The 21,563-nt window shown below is 38.1% G+C and overlaps 1 protein-coding gene across 1 annotated transcript in view; it reads right to left on the bottom strand.

The window, feature by feature from the left end:
- The window catches only part of ARHGAP42 (Rho GTPase activating protein 42), a 293,889-nt gene that overhangs the window by 121,444 nt on the left and 150,882 nt on the right, over window positions 1-21,563 (bottom strand). Inside the window, exon 4 of the mRNA XM_007445610.1 lies at window positions 6,741-6,812. Within this exon, the coding sequence (XP_007445672.1) occupies window positions 6,741-6,812 (72 nt within the window). The remainder of the gene's footprint in view (window positions 1-6,740; window positions 6,813-21,563) is intronic.

Below are 21,563 nucleotides of genomic sequence, written 5' to 3'. Positions count from 1 at the left end.
TATATATATATATATATATATATATATATACTTCTTTTTAGATTCTTTTCCCATATAGGTCATTACAGAGTATTGAATAGAGTTCCCTGTGCTATACAGCAGGTTCTTATTAGTTATCTATTTTATATATAGTAATGTGTATATGTCAATCTCAATCTCCCAATTTACCCCTCCCCCACTTCTCCTATGGTAACCATATGTTGGTCACTGAACCGAGTTATTCACCTAATTTAATGGATAATAAATACTTTGGACTCATGAATAAGAACAATCCAAAAGGGAATTCACGGGCGGTCCAGTGCCCCCTGCAGTAGAAGCCCGGAGTCCTAATGACTGGACCGCCAGAGAATTCCCTTTTGGATTGTTCTCATCATGAGTCCCAAGTATTTATTATGCATTAAATTAGATGAATAACTCGCTTTAGTGGTAAACTCTTTTAAACTTGAAATAAGTACCTGTAATTCTTCTTGATTCTCTAAACCATTTGCATATTTGAGACAACAAATTAGAATGCAGCCATTTTTCACATGAAGGAAATTTTAAGGTTTTAAAAGGAATTAATTGTGATACTTAGCCACAGATGTCTTTAGGTACTATATGCTAAAATTATTATTTTTTAACATGCCTTGCTGTGTAATTAACAAATGTTCAGAGGCAGAACTAAACTCTATTATGGACAGAACAAAGGGACAAGAATTATCCAGTTCTACTGTAGTTTTCAATAGAAATCAACGTAAAGAAAATCAAGTTCTATTTTTACATGACTAATATTATATCATTTATTTTTGTTTTAAAACCATGGAAGAATGTTCAAATGATTTCCAGTAAGGTCTAAGTGAAAATGAAAACCAGTCTTAAAAACATTTCCCATAGAAATGAAAATGTACCTTTTAACTTTAACGGGTAGTATTTTTCAAGTCTCTTATCTAATAAAACCAGCCCATGTTAACTGCATACTGTGTGCTGAGGAATTTTTTTTTTTTTTTAGAAGAAATATGGACTTTAATGAAGATTCTTTCCCTTTGGTATAAGTGAGACCTGTGAAAACATCCAAACAAAAAGAAAAGAAAAAAAAAGGGAAGTGAGGATTTAGATAGTCCACGTTCCTAATGACAGAGCAGGGCTGGCTCCTCTGTCCTTGCGGCAGGACCTGCCTGGAGAAGGGATTCAGTAACTACAGGTTTTAAGTGTCCCCATCCCCCCACCCCCTGCCCTGTGTGAATCTAACACTCATTCAGCCAAACTTCTGCCTCCCAGCCTCTCGGTGGGAGGTCCAAGTTTCTCTAGTCCTAGCTCACCTCAAAGGCCAGGGTGAGGAAAAATAAATGTAATCGATTATTAGCATTTTGTGCTCAGGAATAAGCTATGGAAAACAAATTAGGAAAGTAAATCTACAGCCCTAAAATATATGCAAATGCAGTTCCAAATCTACCGATGGTATCTGGGGATTGTCTACTGCTTTAGAGTCTCAATGCCCCTGTTCCCACCTCCACAAAATCCATCTAGGATGACACTTCAGTCATACCCCCACCACCCCAGCAGGGGGAGGCAGGGCAGAGGCTACAGGGGGAAGGGCTATACTTTGGCTCTGGAGTATAACATGCATGCAACATGGGAGGGATGGGCTTACCAAAGGTATATATGGACCCCCTGGGGTGAAGGCCCAGCCAGGAGGCACTGAGCAAGGGAGGGGTCTATCTCCCCACTGGCTGGGAGGGGGCTCTGAGGCAATCTCTAAGGGTTGCATATCCCCAGGGAGAGAGAACAGCTGCCAAGCACCCCCATCCTTGACTTCAGGGGCCCAAGAACTCTTTGCATAAAATATCTTCAGACCCAGCAGATGGTCAAAGGCACAAAGTTTAAACGCTGGGAGGGAGGGTTGTTGAGAGGGGTCTGTGGGGTACCCTGGGCCCAGGGGTACACTAAAGGTGTGATTCATTCCCCCTTCCCTGGAAGGGTGATTGCTCCATTGGGCCTATCACCACAGGACATTTTCCATTACAAGGAGGCATACTGCCCAGGCCTGTGCTGGGGAATTTTTAAATCAAGACAGATACATTAAATAGGTTTGATTCAAAGTGGGCAAGTTTGGGCTTATTTACAACACTTTTATCATTAAGATATTTCACACTAAAACATTTGTTTGCTAAAAGTAAAGAAAAAATATTTCACAAAAGAGTATTCTAAAGAGCAGCATGGAGTGGTCAAAAGACTGCTGGTCTGAGGAACTGAGTTCTGTTCCTCATTCTGGGGACTGGGGACTGAGCACCCCCAGTTTGTTTATACGTGGAAAATGAGCCACTGCTCACCCAGATTTCTCCCTAATGTATTTGTTTTTGACTAGGAACTCAGATATGAAGTTCTACCAATATTTTCATGTCAGCCAGTTTATGCAGGAACACGTGTGGAAACTGCAGATATGATGTACAATTCATTCTCTCTGGGGGCAAGGAGGACGCTTCCAATACAATGAAATATAGCTGTTAATATATACAAAAAAAGTGTGAAAACAAGTTATAACTCAACTTGCTCTATAATAATGCTGCTCTAGGCATATTCATATTGTGGAAATTCTAGCTGGCATTATTCATTCAGAATACCTATATTCCACTCATTTCTAGAACTTAAGTCAGCAGTGTATGAGGATATGAATTAAAGAAACCAAACATTCACTTCTATGTCTGACACATGTAATAGGTCAGGCCTGCAATACAATTTCATTCTGCATACACCCTCAGACTAAGAACCTTTAAATAAATATATTCTTGACAAGTGTTTATGGATAATTCTTCTAATCTTTAGCTATTCACAAAGCAGGACCCATCTCTTCTGTCCTTCAGTTCAACAACCCCATCATTAATCTTTTCTAATGCCTCTCACAGATGCAGTGTTTTTTCCCACAACTGTAACTCGCTCAGGGCCTTGCTTTCCACAGCAAAGTATCAGGTGTCTCAAAGCTCAAAGCTCAAGTGTGTCTCAAAAACACATTTTAACAAAAGAAATGTTTGCCATCCATGGACTTTATCCACTTCGGTTAAACAGGATCATCTGCGTGAGGAGAGGGCCACTCTGACTCAGTTGTTTTCCACTAGGTCCAAGCTGAGGAGGTCCTGACTGCAGTGGACCTTAACTGACACTCTTGCCTTCTAGCTGACTCATCAGCCTGAACACACTTGTGGGAAACCTCCACTGTCAAGACTGAAAAGTGTAAGAGTGTCATTTGCAGAATTAACTTTATTTACCAAGTAATAAAATACCTAAGTAAAACACGAAGTAAAGCAATAGAAAAAAAAAAAAAATCAACATTTTCAAGATTTTTATTCCTACCAAGATGTTTCTGCAATAACAGAGAAAAAGAAAATGGACCTATACAAATACTGCAGAAGAGAATGCCTGCTTTCCGTTCACTTTACTAAACAAGGATCACTTAGCAGCTGAGAAACAATATAGTACTAAGAGCCATCAGGCAAATAAAATACACAGAATCACCGCCACCAAGAGGCCCAGTACAACCATATTTATGCTCCAGATTTCATTTGAATTAATTAAACTACAAGTTCAACCTCCCAACAAGTAGGCAAGGTCATAGAACACTGTTGTGTGTCCCCAGCTGATCTGTCCAGCAATTGAGATACTTAAAAAACAAAATAAAATGGGTGTAATTGCTCATGCTACTGCAACTGTAGCTAACCTAAACCTGCAAATAAGAATCTACACACATATGAAATTTACTATTTTAAATGGGCCAAAAAGTTGGAATATTCTGTGCTAGAGAAAGAATTCTTCACAAAGGTTTTTAACTTCATAAAAATATCACTGATGGGGCTTCCCTGGTGGCACAGGGGTTGAGAGTCCTCCTGCCAATGCAGGGGATGCGGGTTCGTGCCCCGGTCTGGGAGGATCCCACATGCCACGGAGCGGCTGGGCCCGTGAGCCATGGCCGCTGAGTGTGCGCATCCAGAGCCTGTGCTCCACAACGGGAGAGGCCACAGCAGTGAGAGGCCCGCCTACTGCCAAAAAAAAAAAAAAAAAAAAAAAAAAAAAAAAATCCTCAAAAAAATATCACTGATGAAGTGAAATATGGTAAATCGAGGCTCTGAAGGAAAATGGCTTGATTTCAGATCCATAGCCTGATTTCCCAGCTCTGTGAAATGGTGCATGCAGGTGACCTCATCATTTTCCTCACTGTAAAGCAGATGTAACACCTGTACTCACCACGAAGGTTGCTTGTGAGGACTTAATCAGGTCACAAATGTAATAGCTCAGTGAAATCTATCCTACAGTATAGATCTCAAGAAAGATCAACTATTATTATTCTTGAAAAGACTTCTTGCTCTGAGACACCACATTCTTGTATTTTCTTCCTTCTTCTGCTTCTTCCTTCTCAACCTCCTTATCTGTCTTTCTTTCTTTCCATACATTAACTGTTGAGAGTTCTCCGATTATATAGAATTTAGGTCCTCTTCTCAAACTGCTCTTTCCCAGGGGGATCTAATCTATCTCCATGATTTTATTATCACCTAGAGGACAATTCCCAAACATATTTCTAATTCAGATCTGAACATATACCTGCTAACTCACCATCTCCATTTGGATGACTCAGAGAAACCTCGAATTCATTCATGGCAAACCATCTTTGCCATCCTAACATAAATGTTCCCTATCTCAGTATGTGGCTCCAAAAAACATCCAATTTTACAACACAGAACCCTGGGAACAGAACACTGAACACAGAACACTGAAATGTCCTGTTGCTCACTTCCCAGTATGTAACCCATTTCCTACCCTTTCCATTTTACCTCTGAAATACATCCCGTTGTCTCCACAGCCAGTGTTCCCTTCTGAATCCAAAATAACTGTCCTTTAACTCCCAAGCATGGTTTCCCTCAGGCAGTCCTGCTTCCTCCAATCCATGCATGGCATGCAACTAGAGTGATATTTTAAAATATCAAAATATTTTATAATATTTTGATCAAATATAATCACTCCTCTACCTACAACTTTTCTTTATCAGTGAATAAGAGTAAAATAGAACAACGAGTAAATACAAAGACGTGCACATGTCCTCCATCCCCACGGTCCTCTTCTGGAGTGTAAAGAAGGTTCCTCCCTTGCTGCCCCTGTATCCCCATTTCTAGCTATTTCTTTCTCATCATTTAGTTCTCTGCTTAACCAATACTTCCACCAGAAGGCATTGCTTGGTTCTCTGGACAAGGTCAGTTCCATTAATTATACTCTCAGAAAGCAGCCCGCACTTCTGTATCACAATCCTCAGGGCATTTGTAAATACACAAAAGATAATAAATGACACAAGTGTAGGGATCTTGTCTGTCTTGTTTACAATTGTATCCCTTAATCTTATCAAACACCATACTTGCCACAAGTGGGCCAACCAAGATATTGATAAATGTTTGCTGAATTAACACAGAAATGGTTCTGGTTTAGTTCTTGACTTGATAATGGCTCATAATTGGTGGAGAAATGCACATAAAACTCTGATTCAAGGCAGACTGTGATAGCTTTTTACAGGAAATAAGCATAAGGACTACTTGATTCTGTAAAAAAAAAAATCAATTCTGGAAGGGGAACAGATATATGAGGAAAGACCCACATAAAGGAAGGCTTCTTTCTGGTGCTGGAATATAAGGGACCATGGAGAGCTAGCAAGACTTCAACAAGTTAAGGGTAAGCAATATTCCAAGGAGGGGAAAAGTTCGGGCAAAGACATTAGTAGAGCCAGGATATATACAGGGACTAGTGAACAGACAGTTGTACCAGATGAGGGAGGTATACTGAAACGTAGAAAGTGGCCACACTGTGCAAAAATTTCATTATCGAGATTAAACTGTCTCTCTCAGAGACAACCACTGAAGGTTTCATAATTGAAGAACAACTGCTAAACATGGCAAAAATTTGTTAACAGATTAGGGTGGGGACATAGAGACCAACTAGTAGGCTATTTCAATATTTCAGACAGAAGGGAGGAGAACAGAGGAGAAATATTCCTGCAGGAGAATGAAAGCACTGCTCAAAGAGGGAAGAGGTATGTCATTGACTAATTAGAAAACCAAATCAGAGAAAGGACAGGGGAAGTATGACAGATGATGGGTTCTATCTTGGAAACCCAAATTTTATGTCCTTACATGATGTTGAGAAGGTAGTTAAACATGGATCTAAGAAAGAGGATGCAAGTACATTGCAGAAATTATTAGGCTCAGGGAAATCTTAATTGATCCATAACCAATTAAACATTAATGCAAAGGCCTGACAAAGATGTCTAAAGTTTTCCACAAACACTTTATATAATATTCTTAATAGTTATATTCCTAATATTTTTATTAAGAATAAAAAATACAAAAAATAATAAAAGGTCTTTTATAATTACTACCTTAATTTTCAATGTACATACCTCGTGCCTAATTTTATTTTATATAGATGTTAGGGAAACTCCTCATATTTTTACCATAATTTCACCGTCTTTAAAACAGTTAATTTCCTACCATTGTTGGGATGGGAGGAGCCCACTTATGCTGACTTTTTCTCTATTCAGTAGAAGAATAATATCTTTTCTGTGTTTAAAAGAATTCCAGTCTTTGTAATAGGCTCTGTGCAAAAATTTTAAATGACGTACGGGAGTTTTAAAAGGTCATTCTACTTTCAAAAATGTTAACGTCTGAAATTACGTCTGTCATCTTTAATTATCAGAGAATATACGAAGAATAATAAAATGCAACACTTACTTTTGCTGCACCTATTTGTTCTTTGCGAAATTTCTCAAGTGGCGCAATTAATACATCATTAGCGTTTTGAATCTGAAATCAAAAATGCAAATACATTAAATCCTTTATAATTCATGCAAACAATATTGAAATAAAGATGGCTCCTTTATTCCACTTATTTAAATAAACAGCTTTTCTTCTCCTTTGCTTCTATAAATGAAATAAAAATACCTCACGTTATATAGTCTTTTTCTAGTTTATAATTAAGTTGTTTTCACAAATTATTTCACTTCATCCTAACAATAATGTGAAAGCACGTACTCATGGTGAGATCTTAAATATTTAAATTTCATATTCTAAAATTTAACTAAAATAGTACATCAGATACTAAATTTTAAAATACCTTTAATTATACTTGTTTAATGTAGTCAGTTCAAGCATCATTTTAAAACTGAGCCATAGGGCTTCCCTGGTGGCGCAGTGGTTGAGAGTCCGCCTGCCGATGCAGGGGACACGGGTTCGTGCCCCGGTCCGGGAGGATCCCACATGCCGCAGAGCGGCTGGGCCCGTGAGCCATGGCCGCTGAGCCTGTGCGTCCGGAGCCTGTGCTCCGTAACGGGAGAGGCCACAACAGTGAGAGGCCCGCGTACAGCAAAACAAACAAAAAAAAAACAAAAACAAAAACAAAAAAAAAACTGAGCCATATAAAAGCTCTTCCATCTTGCCACTAGAATGTTATAATTCTACAGCTGAAAAATAAGGCTTATTTTTTCCCTGTTTAATTAGATTCCTCACACTTGGGATTTGTCTGAATGTTCTCATTTCACACTATTTGCATTTCATTTCAATGAACAGTATTTTAGCCCAAAACTCCAAATTGGATTTTATTTAAATTTTAAAACAGATAAATCTTTAAATTGATCTGCAAAAGTATGGTGAGGGGGGTCAAGGTGGGGCGGGGGCAGTGACTGGATACGAGGAGACAGACATTTCTAAGGATAGCAGTGACTTTTAAAAAATCCCTTTAGAAAGCATTAAAATTAAACATAGGATCTTAAATGTTCTCACCCCAAAAAGAAATGGGAACAATGTGACAAGACTGAGATATTAGCTAATGCCATCGGTGGTAATCATTTTACAATACACAAATGTATCAAATCAACATGTTGTACACTTTAAACTTACACAATGTTATGTGTCAATTATATCTCAATAAAGCTGAGGGGGAAAAGGTAAGCCCAGTTAACAAGATTATCATTCATTCTACCACTGTGATAATAACATGACTTATTACATAATTAGCAAATGTTAAGATGAAAGAAAAACCTATTTTTCAAATAGGTCACTATTTAAAAATAGGTTAAAGAGTATATAGGAGTTCCTTATATTCTTCTTATAATTTTTCTGTAAGTTTGAAATTTTATCAAAATTTTAAAATTTCAATAAAAGGGTTTTACTTTCACTTATTTTCACTAAACTGGTTATTCTCTAGTCAAATTATGGAATTTATTTCTTAAATTCCATAATCTAAACACACAAAGATAGTATACACAAAAATAAAAACTAAAGTAGTAATGCCTTCCATGATTCTATCATTCTCCAATGTGCAGAAAAATGAGATGACCTCTTGAAAAGAGGACCTAAAATCCTCCACTGTGAAAACATACAAAGTAGATCAATAGTCAAAATCCTTCCCAAGACACTGAGGGCAACTCTAGATACCTCTGACATCCATTACCTACTTCCCATTTGTGAGCTCAAGACAGGCATCTCTCCAGATACACTGTGCAGGCACTGCATCTTACTACAGAGAGATGATTGGAAACAGTAGCAAAGTAGCTCACTTTAAATTCTCACTCTCGAAATCCTCTTTGCCCTCATGAAACTCCAAATACATTTAAACACACACATATATATTTCTCCAGATTTTACAGAGGTAAAAAATAGCTGATTCTGCCTTTAAAGTTTGCATAAGGAGAAAGACAATGTCATGGACACTTTAGTGTACTTTGGAAAAATAGCAACAATAAAGGCTAACAGTCACTGAATGTTTACTTTATGCTGGAAACCAGCATGATCTAAAGTATTTAAAGTTAATGAACTTAAACAGGGAGGTATGACTCAAGTGGTGAAAACTCCAACAATAAGGGTGAATAACAAGATAGGCAGCACAGCACTTAAGTATTTAAAATCAAGAATGCCTGAGTTTAAACCCAGTTCTATTGCTTATGAGCGGCTATTTAACCATTCTGAGCATCAGCTGCATCACCTATCCAACAGCTTGGTTCTAAGGATGAAGATAATAAATGTAAAACACTTAGCTCAGTGCCTTACATCTAGTTAAGTATTAAAAGTTTAAGGCTTTTAATATGTCCAAATAAACATAGATAATGTATCTCATTCTGTAATTATATACCTGATACACTTCTTTATCTTAATCTTCTGTGCTACCCTTTTGGTTGAAGTGCATCTATGTGCACAAAATGAGAAGGTATTTTCCCATGAAAGTCACAAAAGGCAGATGGCCTAGACTCTCCTACATTCAATCGCTAAGTATTTATATACGTGCCAAGCACATTGCTGAGCTGTGTGGGGAAGGGAAAAAAATTAAGACATGGGCTAAACCTTCCAGAAAGTTGATGTCTACTTGTGAAGAGGGAAAAAATTATTCATCCAACAAGTATTTAATGCTCATAAAGCCCTGCTAAAATTTTAAGAAAAACTGAGACAAAACTGATTACATTGAGAATAGTTACATGATAAACTATGCAGAATTCCTCATAAATATGTCAGAATTTTGACAACAGGAAAGATCCATGAGAACTAAATAAGTCAAGGTAGTATTTGCATAGTGGATGTGAATTAGAAGCGGATATGAACTGGATACACCAAAGAGAAAAAATATCCTAGGAACAGGAAACACCATGAAAAAGGCAAGGGTGGGTAAAACTAAGCATGGAATGTGAGAAGGGGGAATGCAGTGCAGGAAAAGAAACTATGTATTACACGCTCATTAAGAGTCCATTCCAATTGTGAGTGCACTGACCAAGTTACAGGCCTTCAGTTAACTTTTTAAAAATGGGAATGGCACAATGAATATAAAGTACGTTGAACAATTTTGGCACATAGCAGGTTCCATATGTTATTAACTAATAACATTATCTAACTGGGGAAAAGCATGTACATTATTAGTAGGAAACTTAACTGGAATAAGTATGGAAAGGATACCCATAATTTAGGCAAAGTAACCTGAACATGGAATCACTGCTGGTTTCTAAAAAGAAGATTAATGTAAAAACTTGTTCTAGGAAGTAATATGTGGGATACTTTGAGAGTAAAGATATAAAGACAAGATATGCAAGCTGAATGGCTGGGAGAAGAACACAAGTTTGAAGTGATAACTAGATCAGGTGGCTGCGGTGTTGACAGATGGGTAGCAGGGAACTGCAGAGGCAGGTGTTTAAAAAAAAAAAAAAATTAAAAGGACCCAGAAGGAGAGTAATCAAAGGTGACACTAAGTTTTCTGCCTCAGGCACTGGACCTTTGGCACCACATTAAGAACTAGGATAAATGAGGAAGGGAGTATGTTTGGTAGAGAAAGAATAAAGACAATGGATTTCACTTTGGACCTATTACGTCTGATGCCATGGGAAGACTCAAAAGAAATACTGCAGCAGAGTGTTCCACCTCAAAATAGCAGAACTAATCAATATGAATAAAATGTTTTTTTATTGGGAAGGGAAAAATTAGAAAAGAGAGTGGATGTGGGGACTTTCCTGGTGGTGCAGTTGTTAAGATCCACCTGCCAATGCAGGGGACGTGGGTTCAAGCCCTGGTCCGGGAAGATCCCACATGCTGCAGAGCAACTAAGCCCATGCGCCACAACTACTGAGCCTGTGCTCTAGAGCCTGTGAGTCACAACTACTGAGCCCGCGTGCTGCAACTACTGAAGCCCACACGCCTAGAGCCTGTGCTCCACAACAAGAGAAGCCATCGCAACAAGCCCATGCACCAAAATGAAGAGTAGCCCCCACTCACCGCAACTAGAGAAAACCCATGCGCAGCAATGAAGACCCAACACAACAAAAAAAAAAAAAAAGGGAGAGAGAGAGAATGAATGCAGATCTGTATACTAAGACACTGGCATTCATATTCATATCCAATAGTTTAAATCTCTGCCACAACTCTTATGTGGCTGTTATGTAAGTATGACCTGGGAATAAAACAAAACTTGAGGATAAAAACTTGAACCAAATGTGATCATTAACAACCACGCAATGGGGCAAGTATTACTTCCCATCTCTATTTCTTCCATATTTCTTCATTTTTTTCTCTTGTTTTTGGACTTGCTCAATTTTTTTCTCTTTCTTCTCCCTACTCTCATTCTATTAATGTGAAATTGAAGGAATAAAACATAAATTCCAGAGGTATTAAACAGAAAAAAATGAAGGGGGAGAAAAACATCCAATGGAGTGATAGAGATAACAAGAGAGATGATTTGTTGAGTGTTTAATGTGTGCCAAGTACTATGCTAAGCCCTTCACAATATTGAGATTAAAGTTGATTTTATGTGAGTAATGAAGTTCAAAACCTAAAAATCATCTGGAATATATTAAGAATATGAGTGTTAAAGTTAGACCCAGGTCCATTTTGAATCTCGGCACCTAAACTGCTAAGACTTGATGTCTTCATCCCTATACCTTTTAAGGTTTTTATAAAAATCAAAGGGGAAATATATGTATTTTTAAAATAACAAGCACAGATTTGGCATATGGCAGGCTTTCGATAAATGTTTGTTTCTTCACAGAATTCACAACGTCAACTTCATGTTCAGAAACTTCCTAAGCAGTCTGAGAATGTCCCAAGATGATTTAAAATGTAGTTATTCAAAAGGTAGAAATTGAAATCCAAATTAATTTAACAGAACAGAGACCCATTCAGAGTATCCATCTACAGTGGTAGATAACACAGGAACCTAAATTTTCCCACAAACCATAATAACATATGTGTGGTTTTACATCTGAAATATGATGCATCTTTTGTATGCAGTCGATGGGCTGCTGTTCACATCATGTGAATCTAAATCCAAGAGATCAAAATGGAAATGCCAACACTCAAAGGGTACAAAGTGGATTTACAACCCGATCTGGCTGCTTCTGACCCTCATCTTTGTACCCGCCCCAGGGAACACATGCCTTTCATCCTTACACACTGGTCAATCACCAGGATGAAATTCTTCAAATCTGAAGTAATCCAAGTGTGAAGTAAAGAAGGTATCTAAAGTTTTGTTAGTTACTGTTACTACTGAATAATAAAGGAAAATAACATACAAAATGCTAGAAAACCATAAGTAAAAATGTGAATCTGGGGTACAACTCTGGTGAGTTAACTTTCACAAGGTTTAAAAAAGAATCCAGAGAAATGCAATTCTGGCTCCCATGGAACTCTTTCTCCACAGATTTACGCAAGAGACTTGATAAAACTCCTTCCAGAAGGTAATTGTGTGGGGTGAGAGGGGTGGGAATCAAGTCACAGAGTTCAGGAGATTCAGGCTCCCATAATATTTGTGGAACGTGTTACTTTGCATGACCTCACTAAGAGGCTTTAGGAAAAATACAAAAGCAATTTTAATGCTCTCACTAGACATTGATAATATAAATTCTTGAAAAAGGTCATATTTCAGTAAGTAAGGCACAGTTAACTATTATCTACTTTATAATTCTTTTTTTCTTTTTTAATAACTCCTTTAGGTTATTGGAGCATTTTTTTTTTTAATTTAAATTTATTTATTTTTGGCTGTGTTGGGTCTTCGTTTCTGTGCAAGGGCTTTCTCCAGTTGTGGTGAGTGGGGGCCACTCTTCATCGCGGTGCGCGGGCCTCTCACTGTCGTGGCCCCCCAGTTGCGGAGCACAGGCTCCAGACGCGCACGCTCAGTAGCTGTGGCTCACGGGCCTAGTTGCTCCGCGGCACGTGGGATCTTCCCGGTTCGGGGCACGAACCCGTGTCCCCTGCATCGGCAGGTGGACTCTCAACCACTGCGCCACCAGGGAAGCCCAATATTGGTCCATTTTTAAATTCAGAAATAATCACCAGCTATTTTACTTATTTTTCGCAGCAGAGAAGCAAATCTGATATTGGGTAATACTTTACAATACTGCATTTACTGGGTAGACACACTTTAACTGTGGGTGTGTTACATTAAACCTGGCAGTTAAGCTTGCTGTTGCTTTTCTTTTGCTATTTCAAGCCGTTCTAATAAACAGCCACAAGGGAGTGCTCATAAATCGCTCAAAAGTAATGGCTAGAAATGTTTTTATGTGGTTAGAAGAATGATTATCCAAACATGATTGGGTTTTTTTTTTTCTTCAAGTATACATGAATTATTATTTTCTATAGACCGTGAATTTTCAAGTGCTGTCCTATAGGAATTTTCAATGCTTGCTTTTCACTGCTGAGAACCTTACCATAACTTGTTTGTCCAAGGAAGTGAGTAGTGATAGAATAAAACAAATCTGAAAAGTAATTCTTCTTACATTTTTACTTTCTCTCCCCCCTCCACGTTTTGGTTAAACTTGAGTGTTGTTGGTACCAGTCACAGATCATCACAAATCAATGATTATAGTGTCCCACCAGGATGTAAGATTACAATTCTGTACCTCAAACTATCAAAGCTCTGAAAGACTCCAGGTTTTGAAGAGAAGATTTAATGATTTTCTGCAGTGCTATCAAAAGCAACTGTTTGAGAAGGCTACAACAGAACAAGTTATTTACAGAAATAAAACATGGATGATGTAGCTCACTGCAAAAACAATTTCCTGTTGAGATGCCTATTATAGCCAATCCACGTAGGGGGGAAAGATCACAAAGGTATGTAATAATGAGTAGAGTGAACACAATCAATGTGGAAGACACCTATAAATAGTCTCTGAGGTAAGAATGGATCATTTTCCCATTGGTATTTGCAACTGGAAAATCAGATCAGAATCCTAATTTGGGATTACAGGCAAGTATCTCTCCTCTACCTGTTCCAACCCCTGTCCTATTGCCCCCTCCTTTTAGATGAAGTTCTGGCAAGTGGTCTAGGGATAGCCCGAGGCTCACGCTGAGACCGGTCAAGTTAACTCTCCACTACCTCACAAGAGTGAGTCCTCTAAGTCAGCAAACCCACAGCTCTTCTAAACTAGAACTCAAAACCCAAATCTCACAGAAAGTGTGAAGGATAGACATACGAACAAGACTTTCACATAATAAGTACTATGACGTTAAAACTAAATGCATTTTACTTTATATCCTTTAATGTGAGCAGCAAAGTACTCTGAAAAACCATGTCTTCATCTTTAAAACAAAATGTAAGGTTATCTGGGTACCACAGTAATCCATTTAATTCCTCTTGAACGTCACTTATTACTTCAATATTGGATGTTTTGATTCTATTAAGTCGGTGTTCCATTATGAATCCTCCTTCAACGGACCTCATCTATTTAGATCCAACTCACTTATATTTAATATTAGTTTCATCTTTACTTTTACCAGTAATAATACTTTTCTTATAGGAATATACTTGGGAAAAGAAATTTAAGTTTTTGGAGAATGGTGCTATATGAATCCCATCTTTTATTTCAGAAAATAAGTAGAAGTACACTCTCCAGGAGAGTGCATGGATTTGTATTTAATTCTCGAATATTCCCATGAAAACTGTGCAATCTCAGTCAAGTTACTCAAACTCTCCATGTCTGTTTCCCTTTCTACAGAATAAAGATGATAACATGCCTTTATCTAATAGCCTGTTTACAAAGATTTTTTACATTTTATGTATAATGATCATAAGAGCTTATTAATACAAAGTTGTACTTGCTTCCTACTAAATTCATTCTTTTTGAGTAGGTCGATTGTAATGAAATATCACTTTTTAAAATGACTTAGGATGTTGCTACTGGAGTTTTATATAAAAGAGTGAAATCGCACCAGCACATACTGGATGTCAAGGCTTCTTAAATGGAACACACCAGTTCCTAGGCCAAATAGCAAGCAGTCCTCTCTGCTTCCAGAACTTATGACTGTCCCGAATATAACTCAAAGTAAAGTTAACTCTTTTTTAATAAAACCATCTATACTCATAAGATGAGGGAGCAGAAGAGCATTCATCCAAGAAGAAACTGACCATTTTCATAGAATCTAGCTGAGAAAGGAGAGGAGAGAGGAGAGGGGTAAATTGCAAAATTTCATACAACCCACTATGATCTAATAATGTCATTAACTCTAGGTTGTACCAAATGAAATTCTCTGAATACTGAGTTATTTGGACTAGAAAGGTAAGTTATTTTTCTTAGACTTTTTTGTCACTCTTAAACTACTTTTGCTTTATCTCTTCTTACCCAGCAATCACTAATGGGAGGTTAAACTAAGAATACTTTTACAGCATTCAAGCATTGTGGAAAACATTTGTAAACAGCAGATCTAACCATAACATACTGCCTCCTCACAAACTTGTGTCTACTTATTGCCATCCTGATTACTACATTTATAACTATAATAACGGAGGCTTTAAAAAAAAAACAGCTAAAAAGAAGGTCAAACTATATTTCAGCTGTAAATAACAAGAGATGTGAAGAGTCAAATTAAAACAGACATCTTAAAAAACAGTTAAGAGCGTCCCTGGTGGCAGTGGTTGAGGGTCCGCCTGCCGATGCAGTGGACACGGGTTTGTGCCCCGGTCTGGGAAGATCCCACATGCCGCGGAGCGGCTGGGCCCGTGAGCCATGGCCGCTGAGCCTGCGCGTCCGGAGCCTGTACTCCACAACGGGAGAGGCCACAACAGTGAGAGGCCCGCGTACCGCAAAAAAAAAAAAAACCAAACAGTTAAAACAGTTACTCCAAACATCCTGCACATACCTGCATTGTAACAAATACTTTTCTTTTGATTTTGACCAAAAAGTATGCATTTAGGAAAACACTTTTATAGACTATATGGCTACATTACCTCAAAGGTCATACAAGGAAAATGTTGAGGTTAAATCTACCTTTGAGAACACAGGCTCCAAATAATATAAGAAATGCTGCAACCTCAGTTGTTTCAACGTGTTAAATAACTGCTCCTCCTTCTGACTAGGTAAAAACATCATGCAAAGAAACTGGTGAAGTTACTTCTGCCAGTCCTCTACCTTTGGACATTCTCAGGAAACCTCAGGATCTCTTGAACTTGCACACCTCTGATGGCATTGCTATTAGATTCCAGTGATACCCTGTGGTTATTAACCCTATAGGAGATGGCCAAAGATTTTCCTGTAACACAGCTGTCCCATGTATATCAGTGTCTGTGTGCTGATGGGAATATAGCTCCTCCCCTCTCCCCCACTTTAAAAATCAGAAACCCTGTATATCCTGAGCTGAGACAACTATAGCCACAGTGAAGATTTTTTTCTTCCAGGTTTATCCCTGAGCTTAGAGGGGTCAAAGTGGCTTTATGTGTGAGGGCAGGAGGAGGGAGCTTCAACAAATTGATAATTTATGTAATTCAGTGTTTATCACCTCCTCCTCTTTTAATACTGCTTCTTCTTGCTAATTTTCCTCTACCCTTCTCAGTATTCACTACTAAAAATATCCTTGGAGAGAGAAATTAGAATCATGCATCTTTTGAAAATTCTTCATTTGTGAATTTAAGCAAACTTCTAAGAGTCTTTGCAAGTTTATAAAAGAAATGAAAATTCATTAAATAAATTCACAGTCACAGTTAATTTACAGCAATTACGTTTTAGTAGCTAGATGTTAATGTATTTTAATCATAATTGCTCAATATTTTCGTAATAGCAGATTGCTAAAACCTTAAGGAAGATTTAAGATATCCCAGTGTACACGCAATTTCTTAAATTTCTTATTGCAACTTTGCAGTAACAGGAGGGCTGGAAGACAAAGGAGATGGGGGGTGAGGAGAGAAGGGAGGAAGGAGTTTTACACAGGATAAAGATGCATATAAACAAAGCCGAGACTGACCTAACCAAAACAAGGAGTGATTGAGAAAGATAGGACTTTGGGCTGCGGGCCAGTGCTGTGCTGGAGCGAGCGCACAGGGCAGGCTCACAGTGGCTCCCGGGATCCATCACGTGGCATCTCTACCCAACCTGCATTCAGCAACTTGGGCCGAAATCATCTGAGGTGAAGATTTCTACACCATGGAAATCAGCAAGCATTACAAATCAGGGTTTTTTATACACATGTACACACACCCCTACCTGAGTGCTGGCAGTTAACTTTTTCCCAGCACATCACAACTTAGAGCTAAACGTGTAGTTTGAAGGCACCAATACTGAACCATAAACAATGGCAAAGAGTGCTAACTATACAAGATTCCTTTTATCTAGTTATTAAAGCATCTCTTTAAAACATGTATATGTGGACTTATAAGATTTCCAATTTAGTATGTCTTTCTCAATACCTAAAAGATTGAACTCATTTGTACTTCTTTACACTTAAACTTACTTTTACACAAAGAAAGGCTTTTGCATTTCCTGGCTTCCATATCGACACCTTGAACAAACTTCTACTATAGCAATGATGACAAAGAGTTTACACTTCCCAAGTTTCTCTGAGTGACAGCAGGTTTCTGTAGTGCTGGCTTGAGAAGATTCTGAAGCTGAACATGGGCACTGAAGGATGATCAAAAAATGCTGGCTATAAACATCTCCTGCTAACAAGAGTGGCAGTACTCATGCTGCAGGTTATTTATATATCTATCTTTCCAGCCCTGTAAAGGTAGAGATAATGTCTTATTGATTTTTTTAATAGTCATTGCCCAGCAAAGTGCTTTGACATAGTAGAAACTCAACATACTACTGCTAAATTGATGAATAAAGTTATTTCTGGTAACGTAATTGGTACCTGCAATGAGCTGCTGTAACAAATACTGTTCCTCATAATATTACTAAGGATGACAACCTACCAATAGAAAACTAAATATTTTTGAAAATAAGAAAAGTATTTCTATAAAATGTACTCTGATATATGCTGTGTAATATAGGTAGTAATCTATAACTATATGGGTAGCAATCTGAAGCTAAGCTCATCACTATTATCTTTAGAAAAAAATTCAGTCACGGGGCTTCCCTGGTGGCGCAGTGGTTGAGAGTCCGCCTGCCGACGCAGGGGTCACGGGTTCCTGCCCCGGTCCGGGAAGACCCCACATGCCGCGGAGCGGCTGGGCCCGTGAGCCATGGCCGCTGAGCCTGTGCGTCCGGAGCCTGTGCTCCACAACGGGAGAGGCCACAACAGTGAGAGGCCCGCGTAACGCAAAAACAACAAAACAAAACAAAACAAAACAAAACAAAAAAATTCAGTCATGGAAAAACAAATAACTATTAATTTAGAATGACTTCTTATATTCACACAAGGTTCTTTACTTATAAATTAGTTTTGCAAAGAAAAAAATGCAACACTGTACTTCAAATCGAAACACCACAGAGGGCAGATTAGTATCATACAAACTGCCATAGTGGGATAAAACGGAAAGCGCAGTAACTCCTCAAAAATAAGAGATGCAAATCACCTTCCAAATTCTTCCTACTACTCCTTCCTTAAGGCTGGTTACACTGTTGTGATGAACTGAAAACTTGAGAAAGAAAACCATATGGCTCTGTTAGATTTCAGCTGGAAACCAGGACAGGGGTTTGAGCGGGGGAGTATGTTACAGAACACAGGCTGAAAGCATAGAGGAGAAAAGCAAACCAGTCACTCCCATCAGGTAAATGGGGAAATGGATTCTAGAGCACACACATAACAGTAATTCGTGAACACTTACCATGGGCCAAGGGAGTTCTTCAGTCCTCCCAACAGCTCCATAAAAAAGTAAATACTATTATTATTATTCCCATTTCATAGTGAAGGAAACTGAGACCCAAAGAGGATAAGTAACTCGCCCAAGGTCACAAATGGCTAGTAGGTGGCAAGGCCACACCATGAACCCAAGCAGTCTGACTCTAGAGTCGGTATTTCTAACCATTCTACTATATATACCACATTATACATTCTCAGACAATAAGAATACACTGCAGGACCAAAATTAAGTCTTGCCCCCAAATAAAGTTACATGAAATATGAGTAAGGCTGTCATTAAAGAAAGGAAAAAACAAACAAACAAAAAAGAGCTATAGTGTTAGAGCAATGAGATGATTATTTTCCTATTTTCTAATTTCTAAACTCTGAAATGTAGATATATTATTTTCACTATTACAAATCTTTTTTGGAAAACGATAAACACTTTTTATTGCATCCCCAAACAGTTTCAGTATTGTGCTTATGTCATATTTATGTGTGTGATAAAAGGTCAAGCTAAGTTCAATAATAATGATTTTCCTGGCTCATGAAATGCTAAGTTGTAATAATGTAACACTGAGGTAAGAATCAGCATAGACGGAGGGAAGATTAGGAAGAGATTTCTGCAATTATTAACTTAAAATAGGAGCACTTTCCCCACAGAATTCTATCCAACTAAAGTTTGGGAAATGAGAAAAAAGGGGTATTCTTTCAGAAACATAACCATAATAGTACTGCCTTTTCGCAGTTCACTTTCCTTGGTACAACACTTACTTGGGATGTTTATGTCACATACTATCTTGATATAAATAAACACAGGAAATACTGTAATTGGGACTTGAAGAGTTAAGAAAAAACAGCACCAGAAACTAATACACACACAGTATATCTTTCCTATAAACTACCCCTGTAGCAACTGCTTGAATGTGACTATTTTAAGGATCTCTGGGGGCTGGGGGAAGAGAAAATAATCTTCTGAAATAAATAATTCCTTAATTGAAAAAAACAACAAATTGAATCACAGTGCTGTTAAAAATAAAACCAGAAAAAATTGATTAAAAGAGAAAACTTCAGAGCTTTAATACAGAATTACAGAAGTCCATGAGTACCCAAAAGTTATCTAAGTCCTACAATTTAGCAAACAAGAGATATGATTTATTTTGCAAACATTTTCTTTTAAACTTTCCCAGGCATTTGAGCACAGGCTCTTAGTCATAGCTAAGAATTACTTCCCAAATAAGTTCCATATGTTATAACTCTCCTTCCTGGTCTTTTCCAAAGCCAGATCTGGTCATAAACTATGAGCTAGTTTACCACACTGTACAGCTGTCAAAAACTTTTCTTACCCAATGAAGTAAAGAACCTCATTCACCCCTTTCTGTGAGGTCTTATATCATGTGAAATACGAGGGCTACGTCAATACTAGAGAAATTCCCTTTACAACACAGGGCAAATATTAAAAAAAATACACTTTTCCTTATCTGTTTAAAGTATGTCCCAATAGAATACACCGTCATTTAATAAATCATTAACATCTGACCTCTCCGGGGCTTACCCTCAGGCTATGGCTTGAATTACATTCGGTTCATAGAACTGGGTAAAAGGATGTTTAAGATTCTTTTCCAGAAAATAAAGCTTGAAACTACTTTCCTTCCTGACAGCAGCAGACAGCCTGAGACCTTCAGACTCTAGAGCATTTAAGATGACACGCAGAACCTGATACAATGCAAAGCAGTAATGCTATGTTATGAGACACCTGAAAAGGTATGGGAAAAAATCTCTTGCTTCTCTCTTTTTCTGCTTCCTTTTAAAAAATTAAGAGATACTATACTCAGTGGAGAACAAAAGTTTGCACCTCAGATGCCCAGTTTACACAAACAAGAAGACTGATGCTGCGGGTAAAACCCTACTTCTTATCTCAACATTACCCAGATTCCCAAACAGAAGCCCGACAGGACAATCCCCGTCACTTTGACTGCTGACAATAACATACTGTTCGTAAATTTCTGCTTCTAGTAATTACTAACATATTCTAGTATACGACCAGAGTTAAGGCATATTTAAATTAATCTAAAAATTAATGAATCTGGAAATGTTGGATGAGAAAATGCACTGTCAAATAATTCAGGAATTCTAATAAAGCTGGACTGTATATTACAACTATCAAAAGAAAAATAGCTTTGCATATACCAACGTAAAGACACCAAGCTAATGAAATCAGTACCCGAAAGCTTCCACCCCATCCCTACTAAGCATATTGTCATGAGATCATCTAGGTGTATCTTTAGGTCATCTTCAATGGCCTTTTGACCTCATCAGCTTTCAAGAATTCCGTTGCAGAGTAAAAGAAGCAAAGACAGACTCAACTAACTTACCTTTATCTTACATTTCAAGATAAGAGAAAACTCTACATCCTATCCATGGGTGACCTAATGTAGTTTCATGCCTCAAATATTACAAGAAGAGATGGCTTATAAATCTTGTCTCCAGCCCAGTCATTTCTGCTAAGCTCCCTATCTGTAAACCAAGTGTCTGTCCCATTCCCACAGGCACCTCAAAAACACACCCCCAAGACAAGGCCCAACCTTCTCTACTCTCTCGATTTGTCTCCTCTCAGTGAATGGCACCAAATTCAGCCAGCTGCCCCATCATCCTAGCCTGCAGCCTCTTCACCTTCCATATCCAATCCATGGTCTCCCCATGGCCTCAGTACACATCCCACCACCTCTTCCCAAGATTACAACAATATCCACCTTACACATCTCTCAGCACCCAGTATCGAAATCCACTCATTTTTAATTTTCCACATAGCTGCCAGAATAGTCTCTATAAATTAAAAAAGAGTATGTCAATCACCAGCTTTTATCATCTCTCCACAACGTTCAATATAAAAGACCTTTCTTTAGCCCACTATCCCAAGATCCTTAATGAAGGGGCCTCTCCCAAGCTCCTGATAACCTTTTCTGTGGCCACTCCCCCATGGGAAGTCTTCTCTTTACCGCACAGCATGACTTACAAGCCCTAGATCACACTGTGACC

The sequence above is a fragment of the Lipotes vexillifer genome, unplaced genomic scaffold (assembly GCF_000442215.2).
Source record: "Lipotes vexillifer unplaced genomic scaffold, Lipotes_vexillifer_v1.1 scaffold1282, whole genome shotgun sequence".
Lineage (NCBI taxonomy): Eukaryota > Metazoa > Chordata > Mammalia > Artiodactyla > Lipotidae > Lipotes > Lipotes vexillifer.
The sequence above is the reverse complement of the archived record's forward strand: the minus strand, read 5'-3'. Positions and strand labels throughout refer to the sequence as shown.